This window comes from Aplidium turbinatum, chromosome 2 (genome assembly GCF_918807975.1).
Source record: "Aplidium turbinatum chromosome 2, kaAplTurb1.1, whole genome shotgun sequence".
NCBI lineage: Eukaryota > Metazoa > Chordata > Ascidiacea > Aplousobranchia > Polyclinidae > Aplidium > Aplidium turbinatum.
Window position 1 is genome coordinate 54344728 of NC_137473.1, and position 17447 is coordinate 54362174.

At 39.2% G+C, this 17447-nt stretch overlaps 2 protein-coding genes across 4 annotated transcripts in view; one reads left to right on the forward strand and one right to left on the reverse strand.

The window, feature by feature from the left end:
• LOC145786090 (polycystin-2-like protein 1) overlaps positions 1-7229 on the forward strand; it is a 29187-nt gene extending 21958 nt beyond the window's left edge. For 2 of the 3 annotated variants that reach the window (XM_082597746.1, XM_082597737.1), the window contains 3 exons: positions 550-697; positions 2482-2617; positions 4260-7229. In XM_082597746.1, the coding sequence (XP_082453872.1) occupies positions 550-697; positions 2482-2617; positions 4260-4381 (406 nt within the window). In that variant the 3' untranslated portion in view covers positions 4382-7229. Of the gene's footprint in view, positions 1-549; positions 698-1524; positions 2033-2481; positions 2618-4259 lie in introns of those variants that run through there. The other variant, XM_082597752.1, reaches the window with a different exon arrangement.
• Positions 7230-7807: 578 nt separating this feature from the next.
• On the reverse strand, positions 7808-11812 carry LOC145765118 (uncharacterized). Its single transcript, XM_082576871.1, has one exon. The coding sequence runs from the start codon at positions 11791-11793 to the stop codon at positions 9526-9528; it is 2268 nt and encodes a 755-aa protein (XP_082432997.1). The 5' UTR covers positions 11794-11812; the 3' UTR covers positions 7808-9525.
• Positions 11813-17447: the final 5635 nt, after the last annotated feature.

Here is a 17447-nt window from a genome sequence, read left to right on the forward strand (position 1 = left end):
GCATGAGGCGATGATGATGACGGCCAAGGGCGTAGTCGAGGGAATTCAACCCCCCGAGACGTATTTGACTTAACGGTAGTAGGATCAACACTCAACAGTAAGATTATGAACAACAATGTTGTTAGTGAAGTCACAAACGTATTAATGGGGTTGTGGCCTTCTCCCCCTTTTTTCTACCTGCAGTTGAGACATCTGAAACAACCAATTTCATAATCAGCAACAAGGTAACTTGAAACAACAGCGAAATAAGCAGCCAGTAATTCAACACCATTCGTCATAGCACATGACTAGGGAACTGTGTTCCGAAACCTAGTGAAATTCGCTATTACCACAGCTAGCTCGCATCATCAGACTGAAACAGGTCGTTAAAATCTACATTGTGAAGTAAACAGCTAATAATAAACTTTCAAACAACAGCGAATGACTAACTTCTACTTTGGCAAGCAGTATCGCTTGCAGTTCTATTTTGCTTGTCTTATGCAACATGTGGGTTTTGGTGAAACCTTTTTGCCAGCGTGGTCAATAAACTTGTGTTGATGGTGTGTGCAGACTAGCACGACGTGTAGATCGTATGGAACACAGCATCGGAACCATCGTGTCCAAGATCGATGCCGTGATTGTTAAATTGGAAGCGATGGAACGCGCGAAGCTGAAGAGGAGAGAGACGATGGGAAAACTCCTTGACAACATCACAGAGGTACCAGCAGGAATGATTGCTAAATGTCAAGCTAAACTTACTAACCATGGTAGTTAGTTTCCATGGTAATTGTATTGTCAGTGAAATGATAGACAGGCATAGACCTAAAATGAACTTTCTGACTTCTGGTCACTTTGTAAGATGAAGGGGAACTAGTGTATGGGAAATACGTTTGAATTTCCACCCATCCATAAAAATTCTATCCTTTTTAAGGGTTGGTATTGCACGAGATAATTGACGGAATATAAACCAAATCTTGTTGGTTGTGTGACTGAATGGTGTGAGAACCTACACCGTGGTTGAGAGGGTATCGGTTCCACCCCTGCCAAGGGCACGTGGCTAACATTTGTGTTTTTGTAAGACGTATGTAGGCTACAGCACATGCTTAAAAGTTGGAACAATAATTGCCCAATCATTTAGCTTAAATTACGTAGCGTTGTATCAAGGCTGGTTTAACCAGCATGGCATTGTTACTGTAAATTATCAGCAATAATTTGAAATAGCTGTAGAGCGGATACTTGCCTGGACAAGCTTTTTTATTTCCTAAAGTCTTTACGACATTTTTGCGACGCAGTGTAATGAAATTCTATTTACAGATAATTGAAAAAACTTGTTTTAATCTTACTTTCTTGAGTTAATATAACGGATAACATGCCCTTAGAGTTTACCTTGTTATAATGTCATACCACTTGTTTTGTTCAGGTACATGCAGAAAGTAGATAATCATGAAATTGCAGATAAGATGTGACGTTAGAGATATAACTGTGCGGGTAGTTTAACGTAAAAGAATATTATAACAACGTTGCTCAAGCTTCATTGACTTTTAGAAAGATGAAACAGCTCATCAGGAGAGAAAAAGATTAAGAAAGGAAGAGAGAAGGAGAAGAAAAAGTGAGGAGAAAAAGAAAATAGTCAAGGAACATCATGAGGAGAGAAGAGAATCAAAAAAAGGAATAATGAAAGAACAAGACAGAAATAAAATTTAAAAACAGTTAAAGTGAAAAAAAAATGAAAAAAATCAAAATAAATCAAATCAAACTGGCGTAAATGCTTTGAAGTGTTTGATTGCAATTTTCATGGTCAGCTTACTCTTAAGGTTTAGTTAGCTTTAAATAACTTATAATGAAGCAGACCTAGAATGTGCTTACAATGTAGCAGGTGCGCGGCGTTCTAAGATCTCTGACCACAGTTCAGGAAAGTTGAGTAGTAGCAAGTTTGTCAGCACATGAGTTCCTTTTAACATTGATTTAATCTTTGCAGACGTTAAATCAATGTAATAAAGGAATGATTTGCGTGTTGGAAATAGACAAGAGCAGTATAAATGGCAACTGTTGTTGTTGCAACTACTCCAAAAATTCGAAGTTTAAAAAGTTCGTTTACAAGTTTATTTAGAAAGTTGATTTGTGGTACAGAAATTGAAAGATAGCGAGGTTTTTCATTGCTCGAAGCTGCAGCACTTTTCGTGTGACTCTGTACAGGAGGTTGTCGTAAGAATTAAGTGAACTTAAATGTGATAAAGTATTTTCAAAAGAAGGAAAAAAAACTGCAGCTTCGAGCTATGAAAAACCTCGCAAAATGCAAGTTTAGAAACTTCACTTTAATGAACGCTAGATGAGTCGTTTGTTGCTGATAAAAAATTAAATAGTCTGTAATTTAATCAGCTATCCTGGTAGACCGACCCCTGTAAACAAATAGCTCTCGATTCATCTCGTAAACAATATCTGTGCACTATATCGCCATCAAGTGTTCGGTGGAAGGTTTTAAAATCGTAATTATGACGTAAGGATGAGCGAAATGGTCGTTCGGATGACGAGCTCCATCGAGAGCAAATGGAGAGACTGGTGAGAGAAGAACTAGAGAGATGGGATTCGGATGCTTCGATTGTCTCCAGCGCCCGACGCGGAACTCGACCCCAGTCAGGTCAGGCATGAACTACGATTCTATCTAACTTGTGGTTATCTTGAAATCAAAGTATTTTGCTGGTTGCAATTCCAAAATTCTCACTTTCTTACAGGGCCGGATTTAGCTGATGGGGGGCCCGGGGCACTTTTAGATCGGGGGCCCCCCTGCAAAAAAAAATTTCTCGCCTACGGCGCGAAAAACCACCTTTGCGTCTACAGTAGCATCAATCCAGCACTGCACAGCATTTTGCAGAAACTTCAGAGGTTGAAAGGAAGAAAAAATAACACAAAATCACGTTTTTTCCACGTAGGGGGGCCCTTCAAAAGTCGGGGGGCCCGGGGCACCTGCCCCCTCTGCCCCCCCCTAAATCCGGGCCTGCTTTCTTACGATTAATATATGTTCAAAGACAAGTTCTATGCCTAACTACCTCTCAGGTGAACATCAAAGTATGATCTTTCATAAGAGATGAATAACAAATATCGCCCAACACCCTTAAACAAGTCTTCCTGTATATATAATAGCAAGTATTAATCAATTGTCACCCTATCTAGCGCAGGATATCCTTACTTCAAACTCTCAGATGTATCATGCAATAGCGTTGACGGGATAATTTTGGACCCGGAATGACTTTAGGAGACCGTAACTTTTTTAAGTGGCCCGGAAATATGAAAAAAATCATCGCGTTTGATTTGGATATTAGAAGTTTAGCATTTTTTTAGAAGTGCCTTAATCTGGGGCTCGGTGATCTCATTGGTACGGGTCCCAAATTATCCTATAAACGGCCCTGGAGTCTTGTGGTATCCTACTTAAAGTAGTAATAATTGGGACAGCTGATTCTAAAGTGGCCCAAGCCAAAACAGTGATTTTGAGATAATCGAGTTTGGATATTCTTGCTGTGGTGGACGTTGTCGCTGAAGGTTTGCAATCTTTATTAATCAAGAAAATGAAGTATCTTCTGACAGGTGTCAAACCCACAACAATTAGAAGCAAACAAACAAAATGACTCGTGTGAAAATGAACTTCTTTGCAATCTTTATTAATGTTCATTAGGGCATACAACCTTTATTAACTTGTCCAATTGAAGTTCATCTGGTCCTTTGTCTCCATTCATAGAATTTGAGCATACGCTGACGACGACCTTTATTAAAATAAAGATTGCAAACCTTCAGTGGCAATGTTTGTCGTGGCATGGGTCTTTGGACTTGATGATCTCAAATCCACTTTTTTAACTTGGGCCACTTTAGAATCAGCTGTCCCAATTGTTTTAATCCGGTGACCTCCCCCTTATCAAGGGTGGCCGGATCCACCTCTGCATCGACCTGTCTAATGCATCCTCTCTTGTCAAGCCGATTTTACTGCTTTCCTCCTCAACTTGCCTTTTCCACGTTTTCTTGGGTCTTCCTTGTTTCCTACGACCCTCCACTCACAACTCCAGCGCTCTTCTCAAAACATCATCTTTATCCTTTCTCAAAACATCATCTTCATCCCTCCTCGAAACATCATCTTCATCCCTCTTCAAAGCATTATCTTTATCCCTCCTCAAAACATCATCTTCATCCCTCTTCAAAGCATTATCTTCATCCCTCCTCAAAACATGCCCATACCACCTCACTCCATCCGTCAACTTACAATTCATAAATGTCCTGTTAATATTCAACAGGTCGATCAATGTCATCTGCCGGTTCCGCAAACGTTCGCGAGAGTTCCGCGAACGTTCGCGAGGGTTCTGCGACTGTTCAAACCAGGATTGGAGGTTCCACTTCTGCCAGCAGCTCAGCCTGATGCTGTTGTGTACATGCGGTTTAAAAGTTCTGATTACTTTACGTTTCTTTAACATAATGTAATGTTGAATGAATGTTAAATAGAATTTTGAAACTGAAAAATGGGATTTGTATATTTCTGTTTGTGCACTTTTCATCTACTTAATTTTTATGTTTTTTCACTTACGTCATTTTCCAGTAAGCGTAAGCTTGAGGTTTTCGTGAACAGGTGCTGTTGTTATCCAATTGTTTTGTCGTAGACTATTAACTTCTTAGTTTCAGTTTTGACATTTTAGAACTCGGTTAATCCGGATCTTCGCCTAATCCGGATGAAACTGGAAGTACAAATGAGTCAGGTTTGATAGAACCGTCATCGGTTAATCCGGATCTTCGCCTAATCCGGATGGAATCGCCGGTCAAATCGAATCCGGATTAACCGAGTTCTACTGTAATTACAAAATAGGGTGGCCTGCTATGAAAATGGTGCAAACATATCTCAATTCACCACCGAGAATTCGCTGGGATTAAAGTTATTTTAACATTTTAAAACCTAATCATGGTGTACCGAAACGTTTTTTCACCTCGGAGATAAAGCTGGAATGGATTGGTGATTTAAAGAGGCGAAACAGAAACGACTGCACACTCACTTGCCTACTTCAGCCCTGGATTATTTTTGAAACACACATGTGTTCGATGTTGTTTTTCTGCATGCATTGATGTGTAGCCGTTAGCACAGTATTCTGAGTAGTGGTCCGGCTTTAACGTTGAGTGTGTTGTTGTTTAAAGTTTCTGAGTAAAAACTGAATGCGGTACAGATTGCAATTGCACAGAGTTGATGAGTTCATTGTGTTTCTAGTAACTTGTAGGTTTACACTTTTTCTTTAAATATGTGTCAGAAAACATTTCATCAACGGTTGATAGAACTGTATTCTCACAAATGATGAGGAGGTTGGCAGCATGAGTTCCTGACCTACCTTATCCGATAGTTGGCATCAAATGACAAATACCTCGCTTACCGTTGTAATCGTCATTCATATAAGCATTGCACACAATTATTGGTCACGTGATTTGAGCGACAACTCCTATTTGACCATAAGCTCGTGAATTTATATTGCTTATTTGTGAGATTGAATTTTACCTAAAAGACCAAACGGGAGCTACCAGTCACAATATACGCCACTGCCGCGTCTAAAGTTTCAGTACCATTGCACTGTTTGTGAAATTTCTTTATTTCAGTTATTGAAATGTAATAACTGTAGCAAAAATGAAGAATTCTGCAATCACCACTTTAGTATTGATGTTTTTATTTTAAATTGTGTTTTTCTTAGCTTACATAGTATTGCATTTGTTTATTGAAGAGTTACAGCATAGTCATTAGTCATAGAAAGTTGAAAAACACAGAATTTGTTGAGCACGTGTGGGTCAGAGCAGAAGAGCTAATTTGACCGAGCAAATGACAAGTAAACGTACTTCGCAATAAACATTCAAATTTATTTGGATTTCCGTAATGTTTGTAGGACTATTGTTCAAATTAAATATATTTCGTTGAGACACAAAGTTTTTTGTCTTGATTTCGTTTCGAACAATCCTACTGTTGAAAGCCAAATTTGAGAAAAGAGTTTGCTAAACACTTTGGTTTAGTAAGAGTTATGTTAATGACGACCTTTCATGTTAAATGACGACCCAAGACAGCAAATAAACTGTTTTTACATTGATTCAACGTCTGCAGACGTGAAATCAGTGTAAAACTGGTTGATTTGTTGTCAGAAATGGTTCTAAGCGAATATTCATGCAATATTGACCCTATACATTATTCTGTTACAAATTGACATCATAATCGAGTCGGATTAATTGTTCATCAACTCCACACTTTTCAACTGGAATAAAATGGAACGTAGGCAATTTTGAAAAGCAACTCAGTCAACCTCGAATGTTGTTCCCTGAGTAAATCGTTTACATTTAAGTATATCATCATTACTGGTATGTAAGTTTTTGAAGCTATTCTTCAAATGCATTGCTGCAACTGATGAAGTGCCAACATCGCCTTGATCTTGGAACCACAGCCGCTCGTATTTTACACTTAGATTTGTTAGACAGTGCCTATTATGTTGCTACTTATTCAAGCCGAATATTGAGAGCAACATTGTTTATCTGCTAAGTGCAACACAATAAATAGAGTCGGACAATTTTTTTATCAGAATAACGACAGCAGAGAACATTATTAGGCTCGTCATTGCTGAGTTGTACTTGATATTTGGCCCTGTGTACGTTATCGTGTGACCGTTGATCATTCGATGTCACGTAATCTGTATTCCACATGAGAGTGCCGCTGATACATTTGTTGGCTGTTCAAGTGTCATTTTCGCTCAATTTTCCAGTTCTGACACTTCCGAGGGCATCCTTTGAACAGCTTGCTCACTCATGGGCCGGAAGGGAATGTGTTGATATATGCAGCGCCGTTGAGAAGGTAATTTGGACCGGGTACCAAATCAAACACTTCTGAGGAAAACACACTATAGGCTACCCAAAGAATACGATGTGGTTTCTTTAAACTCCTGGTCCAAAAGTATCCCTATCAGCGCTGCTGGGTATGGGTGACACTCCCTTTCATTGGTGATGGAAATGTCAAGATAGCTGTTCAAACATCGTAACCGATGGCGGTTTTTGGGAATACCAGAATCGCCATAGATAGCAAACTTTATTTGTTGTTATATATCGGCAAGGGGCAAAACTGGCGTCATATGACGTTTGAACAGCCACTTTATTTTGAACAAGTGGTTCCTTTGGTGCCACGCTTCACGTACCGTACTTTATTTAGGTCAGTGGAAATATTGTCGAAAATGTAGAATAAATGTCATTCTTTTTGTGAATGGTTTTGACATTTTGCAAGCTTGTGGCAGTTTGGTTGGTTTAAAATCTTTATTCTCGGACTGACAAAGCCTTTGATTGGTTATTCCTGGTAGTTTCGCATAGCCTACTTGTAGCCTTTGACACAGGGCCGGTTACCGAGATTGGCAGAGTGACGTTTTCCGATTGTTGAAGTGTTGTTGCAGAGGAATTATTCCATTCACTAGGTCTAGGTGCCGCCGAATGGAGAGCAGTCCTTAGAATGCGTTACTCAAGCGCACACTTTGAGAGTCGAACTTGTGCCGCGTGATCTTGAGCCGGGCGCGGGCACTAAGATTAGCAGTGTAGTTTCCATTCATTAGGCGCTGCTAAATGGAAAACTACTAGTGCGTTACCGGTACTCAATTCTGCAGTACCATTGTTTCATCTTGCTGTTCGTTCATAATATCGGGTGTTCAACCAACTGAGCTATTCGGAGCAGCGAACATCATTCGTCCACCAAATGAAGTGGAACATCTGCTCTTCAGTAGTCCGGCAAACATCGCCAAGCTGAAGTGATAAAAAGATATAGTATAGATAGATCGGCCCCAGTAACTAACGTGAAGAAGACCATCGGGACCGAAAACGACTGCGCCCCTAATAGCCTACGATACCGTAGGCTACTCAGCCGTGACCTTGTGGATGATTGGAGATGCACAAACTAAATTTCAGAGAAACAATTAAAACCCATAAGCTTCATTTATGATGTGTACATTTTACAACACAAGTATGCAACTAAAAAAGTTATACACAAAAGCTTTTAAAAAGTAAAGTTATGTATGAGAAGAAAAGGTTCTAATTGTAGGCTACAAAGCCTTCGGCAAGAAGGAGAGTAGGGTGGCCAGTTCCTTTCTCTTGGCCGCCTTTCCTTCAGCAATTGGGCCCACCTCACTTATAACACCATGGGTAGGGGTAAGCGGTGTTTTCAACAACCATCTGAAGCCGGGAGTCGAACCAGGTTTGCATTATTGGAAAGCCAACGCCTTATCCGCTGCGCCACCCCACCGTCTACTGCATCTAGTTCTAAAAAGGCAGATGAGGTAATTTTCAAAGATTCATTATATGGGTCATATTGGAGCAGTGCTCTTCACCAGGGGTTTAGTGATTTTAAAGGTGTACTCGTAATTTCTCGTTTCGGTGTATTGATGCACCATTTTGAATTTTTAGGTCGCCGTGCCGCATTTACACTTCAAGTAAGCCAGTTAGTTAAACAAGAGGCTGAGTAGTCAATGCCGAAAAAAGAAACATTGATAGTTGCGTCACTTGTTCATTGTTACGTTATTGACAAGATCGTTACTGTTAATCTAAATTTTTCTTAGTGGGGTTTCTGTGACAAACTCAAAAGTAAATTAGGATTTCCGCAATGACAAAAAGGTTACAGAACGCTGTACTACAGCAATTAAAGTCCGCCCCGTTAGCTCAGTAGTTACGCGCCCAGCTCAAGAGGCGCAAGTTCGACTCTCGGGCTTGAGCAACGCATTTTCAGAACTGCTCTCCATTTAGCGGCACCTAGTAAATGGAATAATTCCCCAGCAACAACACTTTAACAATCGGAAACTTCACTCTGCCAATCTCGGTTATCGGCCCTGCGTCAAGAGCTTCTACAAGTATGCGAAACTACCAGGAATTATCAAGGCTTTGTCAGTCCGAGGATAAAGATTCAAAACCAACCAATTGTTAGGTTTTATTTGTCTATGGTTTAAGCAAATCATTTTTTTACCAAAATTGTAGCAAGTGTATAAAGTAGTTGATTGGTAAAACTATGGCAGCCAACTGTTAATTTTTTGCTAATGTCATATGTTAATTGCAAAATAATTTAGATAAATGAAATGCAATCAAAATGGGCACCGGTATACAAAACAAAGAACTAGTTGGAATAGAAAGAATAGAAAGCATGCTGCAGAAATTCTACAAAGCATTTTTACAGAGTTGCTTGCTTGATGTTTGACAAGCTCAAGGCTGAAACCAGCGCTGATTTTGAAGTAAATTTCACTCTCAGATTAAAACACAACAAAAACTGGTTTTTACATATGAAGCCATAATTTCGTGTTGCGCAAAATTTCATTTGCTCCCTTTGTTGCCATTCACTTGATTGAGCATTAAGGGTTCGTTTCATAATTATCTTTTGAGCTGTTGTGACAATGGTTTTGTTTCCCATCAACAAGATTGCACTCTTGCGTCGATAAAACAGAAAAAATAGTCCCCTTATTGTGTTGTCCGAGCCAACAACGAGACTCTGGGGCAGTGAAGAGACATGACCTCTGTGCCACAATGAATTGCCTATCGTTGCATGGTATTTTGACGTGGGTCTTCTCTGATCAACGCTTCAGCTCTCTGAGTATAACGTTTTGAAATTTTCCTTTGGGTGGTGGCACAAAGCCAGTCCTGAGGAATATTGGTCACTCGTTGCGTTGAATCAATATATGGAACATGCCAGGCGTTTGGAGACTTTTGTATCACTGTGTCATAAGCGACAGCTGACGAAAGATAGGGTTGCCTTCGTCTGCCATGAAGAATAAATGTTTGGTGAGTTTGTTGGTATTTGTCAAACACTTTGAGTATATCGGCCCCACACCATTGGCTTACTTTATATCTGTAATTACGGAACAGGTCATTGCTACTAAAGGAACAGTCGGGCCCACTGCTTATTGCTGCATATAATATAAAAGCATCGTCGGCACTGTCTGCCTCAGTAAAGTATATGTCTGCCAAGTCAAAAAGAAATCTACCATCCATCTTCACGTGTTTCTTCAAGTGCTTTCGAAAAACAACACAAATCTTCTTTTGACCATTCCCAGGCGTTCTTTGGTAGTCTTTTAAAATATTTCCGAGGTTGGTCAAGCCTTGCGCATATCGGTGCTTCCCGAGAAATGTCTTTGTTTCTGAGAAGCTTGAAAAGGTGCTGTGAATCAAGTTCATTCCATCAATGATCAAATCAAATGGGCCTTCTTCATTGAGGTGATGCAAGAAGTTGGTGAAGCTCGGTAAAGAAGAGACATAGAATAAGTCAGGTGCCTCTTTACCAAGATAATTGTGGACATTCGGATTAATATCCTGTGAAACTTGCGTAACGAGAAGCTGTAAAACTTCTTGTTTTAAGCATTCAAATTCATTTTGTGATAAAATGCTTTTGTTAATTCGAACATGGCTAACAGGACAAAATCCCTTACTGATTTCTCTGTTAGAAAAACAACCCAGCGACCAACTTCTATTCTTTATTGAGCGAAACCATTTACCAATAGAACGGGCGCAGTTTTTGTTTAAAGGAACAGATTTTGAACAAAGGAAGTTGAAACAAGCTTCCACAACTTCGCAATTTCCTTCCCACTTTACATTATCATCGGTGTACTTGTGATAGCTTAGGAAAGCATCCATCAGACGGTCATCTACTCGTGAATACTCATTTTTCTCTAACAAAATCATCATTATTTTGATTCCTGTTTCTGGGTCTCTTCTTTTAAACGCACCGACTCCATATAGAGATAAAAAAGGTGCGATTCCTTCAATGAGGCCAATACTTTCATACGTGTGACATATCTTCATCAGATCATCAGGAGTACTGGTGCAGTAAGTGCTGCTTTCCATAGACTGAAGATTTGCTGCTTCTACGAACAAGAACAATAAGCTCTTTGAATAAACTTTTATCTTCTTATTAACTCTTCGGTACAATTCCATTGCCATATCATATTCTTTAAACCGCATAACATTATTTAAATAGATGACTAAACTAGGTTGTGCAATTTCAAGAACATCATCATATTCCACAACATAATCTACAAAAGACTGCAGCAAAGGAGTGGTAAGCACATTTCCCAAGTCATCGCTTCTTCCAATAAGGAACAAGCTCATTAGTGACTTGATGATAATATTTTTTGAATATTCTTCACAAATCTCTGAAAGCTGATCAAGAATATCTCTCCATTCATCAATCGTCTTTGCAGTATCTTCAATTTGAAACACATTATATGAAAACTTTTCTTTTCTTCCCTCGCCTGGTGAAGAAATATCATCCACTTCAGCACTGTCAACCAAGGAAGATGTCTCTTGTATATCCTTTGATTGTTTTAGTTCAAACATATTTTCAGTATTATCAAACAAACTTTTTGTATTTAAATTATCCATCTCATTGGAATTATATGAGTTATCACTAGAATAATCAGTTGGTAATTGCATATTGTAACGTGAACAGGCAATAACATTATCTTCAATGTCTTCTAAATAAGGCAAATTATTCAGAACTGAATCTTGGTCAACAGGTTTGTCATTAGTCACAACAATGCAGACGGAACGTAACTGCAAGTATGGTGGTAGCATTCTTTTTCGTTTCTCTATGTTGCTAGCTGTTTTTGACTTGTAGCGACATGGATAAAACTTTTCACTGATAAAACCACTGGTTTGTAAAAATTGGTTTGCAAATGGTTTCAGCTTTGCAAAATCTTTCTGTAGATGCAGTTTGCTACAGTTAACTGAATATCGACCTATATTGATTTTCCAACAAGTATTCAACCGTTGACACAGTCTTGATACAAGCAGACCTTGCACATTCATGATTCACAAGTAAAAGTGATGCAATAGTTTATTTATATACATCTACCATCAAGCCATACTTTGTAGAACTGAAAAGCAGAGGAAGTAATATGAACACAAGTAAATGTGTCGTACCAAAATTATCTCTAAAAAGAGGTTATAATAAAGAAGTAGCCCTATTTTCTCCCAACCGTACATCAAAACTGTGCAAACACCACTCTACCTGTTTTATGCTACATTTATCTCCAGAAAATGAACTTTTAGTTTTAATATGTTCACCTTGATACAAACATATGGCTTATATCATCGCAATGGCCTTGTTTGTTTATACAAAATTGATGAAGTTAAAGATATTTCACATCGGATGCAACCTAATTCGTACCCTCATTTCGTACCCTGAAAAAATCAAGAAATTTAAAAAAAAAAAGCCAAAATAGCACATGGATCGGAGTTTCCGGTCAACCCTAACTTTAAAATTTTTGCAGAAACACCAATTAGTGACTTCGACTTTGTTGCGATCAGCAACTTCGGCTTTGTGCTATTTTTTGTCTAAATCTTTTCAGGGTACGAAATGAGGGTACGAATTGTTCAGGGTACGAATTAAGTTGCACCCTTCACACAGGCCTCGAAATTCGTTTTTGTTGACGGCGGACAAACGTGTCCGGTCTGAGCAGCTATCTCGGCAGACAAATTAAGTCTCAAGGCGGACTCAAGGCAGTTTTATCGTCAATCGTCATCTGAGACTTTTCGGTCATTTGTCTGAAATGACTTGAAAAAATTCGGACATTTTTTATTTATTTTGGTCATTTTTTCTGATGAAAATATCTCCTTTCAAGTAGCTGATACAAACCAAAATTTGCACTTCCTGTCTAGCTACAACATTAAGTTTCGCTAAGAAACGTTGTCTTGTTTTATCTGAAAAAGGTTTGAACAGACAAACGTTTCTTCAACGTTCATCAGCAAAACTCAACCTTGCAATACCCGGCCGGAGACATCTTTTATTGTACACTAACATACGTTCAAAAATAAAGCAAAACAAAAACACAGTACAGCGTAAAGGAATAAAAACAAGTAAGAATGACCAAATAAAAAAACAAAACACGTTAGGCTACGCTCTAATGGTTCGCAATTACAAAGTGATTTAATTTAACAATTTCACTTCTCACGTTGTAGCGTGCTCGCTTCGCGTTACTGTGCCAGTGCGCGTATGCCGTGTCATAATTGAATGTTTTGTATGATGCAGCATTTAACCTCAAACGCATAAGTTTATCTGCAGTTGAACAACGCAAGCGATTTCATGTTGGAGTTTGCAACCGATAAATTTTGACCGAATTGTCTATATATTTTTTCGAACATTTTGACCGAATTGGCTATATTTTTTTCTGACATTTTGCTAAAAAATCGGTCAATAACCGATAAATGACCGAAAAAAAAAACCCAGATCGTCATGCTCAATTACTTCATCCTGATAATTCTTCGCCATTTGAGAACTATAGCTACAGTTTAGACAACTTTTTAGAATTTCAGCGAAGTCATTCTGAAAGGCTTTCATCAGACCAACGACGTGCGCTTGAAGAGTCAAAGCGCCATGTGGCTGCTAAATACGCCGCATAACTGATTAACTTCCACCAAACGAGGTCGTGTGGCTTCTTGCGTCACAATGCTCTTTGTTACGGTGATTCAATGTCATCAATTGTTGAAACAACGTAAAAATCGAAAGTTTTCCTGCTCGAATAGAAGTTGAAGGATACAGCGTTCACATATTCTAGATGCGCTAGAATGCGAGAAAATTATATTCTCGCAACAATTGTTCGTGCTATGCAGTGACGATTTGTATCGCTAGTTCCTCTGTTATTTCTCGGCGGACAAATATGACCGATCTAAATGGTACTTCCCGCGGACATCACATGTTGTGACGGCGGACATGTCCGCCGTGAATTTCGAGGCCTGTTCACATCAACAATTGAGCATAAAAAATTGATGCATGTCAATTATGCTCTTGACCTAATTTGCTCTAAGACCAATTTGCGCTAAAAACCTTCAGACATGACCTAAATTCACAATTTATTTGCCATGCATACAATAACAGGTGGTGTGGCAGTCACCTGACACAACCCCATCTCCAAACTCAAAATGATTTAACTATATATATTGATTGATTGGTTTATTTTGTTGTGCAATATTATAACAGCAAAATCATGAAATGATGCAGTACGCTTAACGAACACAATTGAAACAAAGAAAAATAACAAATGTACACTGCATCTTTGAAGTAAGTAAATCACAACGGGAAGCTGCGAAGTGACCATGACGGTCTTCGAGTCAAGCAGCCACCCTCAACCAAGTCGATGATAAACATTTAGTAAACATTGCACTAAAATATCTACACTTACAACAAAGAGTCAAGACAGAAACAAACTTGCATCCATTATATGTCAAAATTTCAGGTTCCAATATTAGGTGTTGATAGTCAACGATTAAAACTGCATTAACTTTAATATTCTGCAATTAGATGGTTTTTGTAAAGTTTTTTAAATAAGTCAAAAGATTTTTTTTTAATGTCTAGTGCAGTGGTTCTCAACCTTTTTGTCTTGGTGGACCCCTTTTGGGGTCTTCGAAGCGGTCGCGGACCCCTAAAAATTTCAATTTTAAATTTTGGTATATCGCGTTTCCTTATGGAATCATATGTTACATAAGTTTCAAAGCAACACACTTAAAAGAATTTGCTGAATTCGCAACGCACTTGACGATTGATGAGATTGACGAAATTATGTTATGACTTATGAGCTATATGCTGGCACACAGGATCAAACATCGGTAAGCTATATGCTCATTTGATGTTTTTCTATAACTTTTATCAAAAGTTAATAGAATACTTGCGACTGTTACAAAGAATTTCTTCCTTTTTTCATTTGAAATCAATATTAATTCGTTATAATCACAGTCATTGCAAAACCGTGAGTGGTGATAAACTGCTGACTAACGTTTGTATTTCTAAATTAATCATTGATCAACAATCTGTTGTCTTAAAAGAATTTAGTTAAACATAGCCAACATAGCCTTATTAAAAGGTTTAAGTAATTTATATGATATTTTAGTTAAGAAACCAAACTTTTGTGCAATGTCCTTTGCAATTTCAAACGACGCACCAGTGCGTTGCGACTTACAGTTTAAGAATCACTGTAGGCTAATACATAAACAAAGCACAAACAATTTTTAAATTTCTTAATTTATCCGTCATGTTGAAAACTCGGAAACTTTCGCGGACCCCCGGAAATCGCTTCACGGACCCCTTGGGGTCCGCGGACCCCCGGTTGAGAACCACTGGTCTAGTGGGATTGAGTTCCATATTTTTACTCCACTATACTTGATGCTTCGTTGAAGTCTATACCAATAATTATAAAATAATATTTTGCGTTCTTTAGATCTACTTCTTCTTCTCTCGTTTGACTTGCAGTAGCTTAGATTGGCAATGCCTCCTCGTGCAGCCAAGATACGGTAGTTGGGTCCAGTTGTCGAATACCAGTGATTCCACTTGGGGGTCGTAAGATGGGACATTCGTGGAGTATGTGTTGCATTGTTTGTTCTACCGCTCCGCAGACACATACCGGCGAATTATGCAACCCCCACCTAAACAAATTAGCTCCAGTACAGCCAACGTCACATCTGATCCTGTTCAATGTGACCCATGCCTTTCTTGAGAGGTCTGCTCCAGGAGGGATGGAGAGTGCTGGCATAACTGAAAACTGGGGAGGGATATGTGGCAGCTCGTTCCATTCTTGGGTCCATGTTTCCATGCAGCTGAAGTTCTTATCCACAAGTTGTGTAGCATATCGATGGAATGGGTGCCTTGATGATAGGCGTTGAGGTCTGACTGGTCCATTTGTTTGGGAGTGACTGTAGAGAAGGTGTTGAGGATCGAGTCTCGCATGTAGAGCCAGTTTGTGAGAGGCTTCTTCCCTACGGACATGAGCAGGAGCAATGCCAGCCAAAGTTGGCAGATAAGCAGTAGGTGTGGGGCGGAGACAGCCAGTGATGATGCGCAAGGTGTCGTTAATGCACACATCCATCTTTTTTGTGTGTCTGCTGCGGTTCCATACAGCTGAGGCATATTCGGCTGAGCTGTAGACCAAGGCTAGTGCACTTGTACGCAAGGTTGATGCTCGGGCTCCCCATCCTGTTCCTGCTAGGCTTCTCAAGAGGTTATTTCGCGAGGTAACCTTGGCACGGAGTGACTCGATGTGGGGTCTGTAGGTCAACTGCCGGTCAAGTTTTACTCCAAGGTAAGTTGGGTTTGCAGTGTATGGTAAAGGATTTCCTTTTAGCGAGACAGACAGTTGACGCTGAGATTCCCGATTATTTGTAATGTTCTTTAGATGACTACAAACTAAGTTATCACAAGATATTGAGAATGACCACTGCACAACCTGAAACTTCACCATAAACAAAGCTAGTTGATAAACAAAGCTACGTTGATAAACAAAGCTAGTTGATAAAATACAAGATAAGTTATTGAGTTGAAAGAAATTTAGCAAGGTTGCATCACCTTCAAAAAAATTTAAGATATGAAGGAAAAATAAAACAAAGAAAATGTTACAAAAAAAATAATGTTTATGTCTGTAAGTTAGTACTTTTGAATAGTTAAAATCATAGGCGCCTAACTATTTTTTTGGCCGTGGGGGCGAAAGCGTGTTTCATCAGCAGCAACGTAAATTCAGCGAAATGTCACGCAGATGGATGACGTAATTATGTCGTCACACTAGGATTGCTTTTATTGCCACACTCGGAGTTATCGCTACGTTCGACCTACCGTTAATTATTATTAACAAAGCTCGACCAAAACACATGCTATGCGTCTGCGTTGGCTAGCGGTTGATGGACTGCGACTCTTTAAGCTAAGCGCAACATAAAGTTTAGCAACGAACTAGATTTATTAGCATGAAACAAGAGACGAAAAGGTTTACTAATAGGTATACTGTAAAATGTAAATGGAATGAAAATACTAACTTGATCATATGCTTGAAAATATACCTGTTGAAAGTAAAATCATTCATGTTTACATCAATTCAACAGCACGTCACCTTTAATAAATTTAAAAGTTGCTGACATCCGTAAACAGCCCTTGAAAAATAGTTACAGAGAGACGTTTGATTAAGTTTTCGACTTGACATTGCTCCCTTTTCACTACAATATCGCAACTTATGGCTGACCAGCTTTCAAATTCCAATTCGCTGTAATACGCCCGTTTTCGTGTTGCAGATGAAACAAAAGATGCGCATATTCCCCGCCTTTGATCGGGTTTCCATGGCAACGGACGTGTGTGCGCCATGCAGTTTGCGCGAGTCCGTTGTTGTGTTGATTATGCCGCTTGTGCGACTGTGGGCAATGCGGTTTGTACCAGCCCTTGTTACGTTGGTTAGTGGTAAACTCGGGCCGAGACTTCAAGTTCATTTTCACAGCAACCGAGTCACTGCCGCGACAATTCTCTGCAGAGGTTTCGACTTTCGAAAGCGACAGCGAGGCTGTTTGCAAGCGCATTAAGTTAAACGCACGCTGCGTCAACGTAGCAAATTATGTTGTGTTTGGGTGCATTCAACATCTGATGACATTGAATCGACGCAAAATGGTAGATTTTTGCTATTCCACAGGCAGCAAAATCAGTCATTTTTACATTG

Coding starts and splice junctions, on each gene's coding strand:
- LOC145765118 (XM_082576871.1), bottom strand. CDS start 11,793: ATGAATGTGCAAGGTCTGCTTGTATCAAGACTGTGTCAACGGTTGAAT.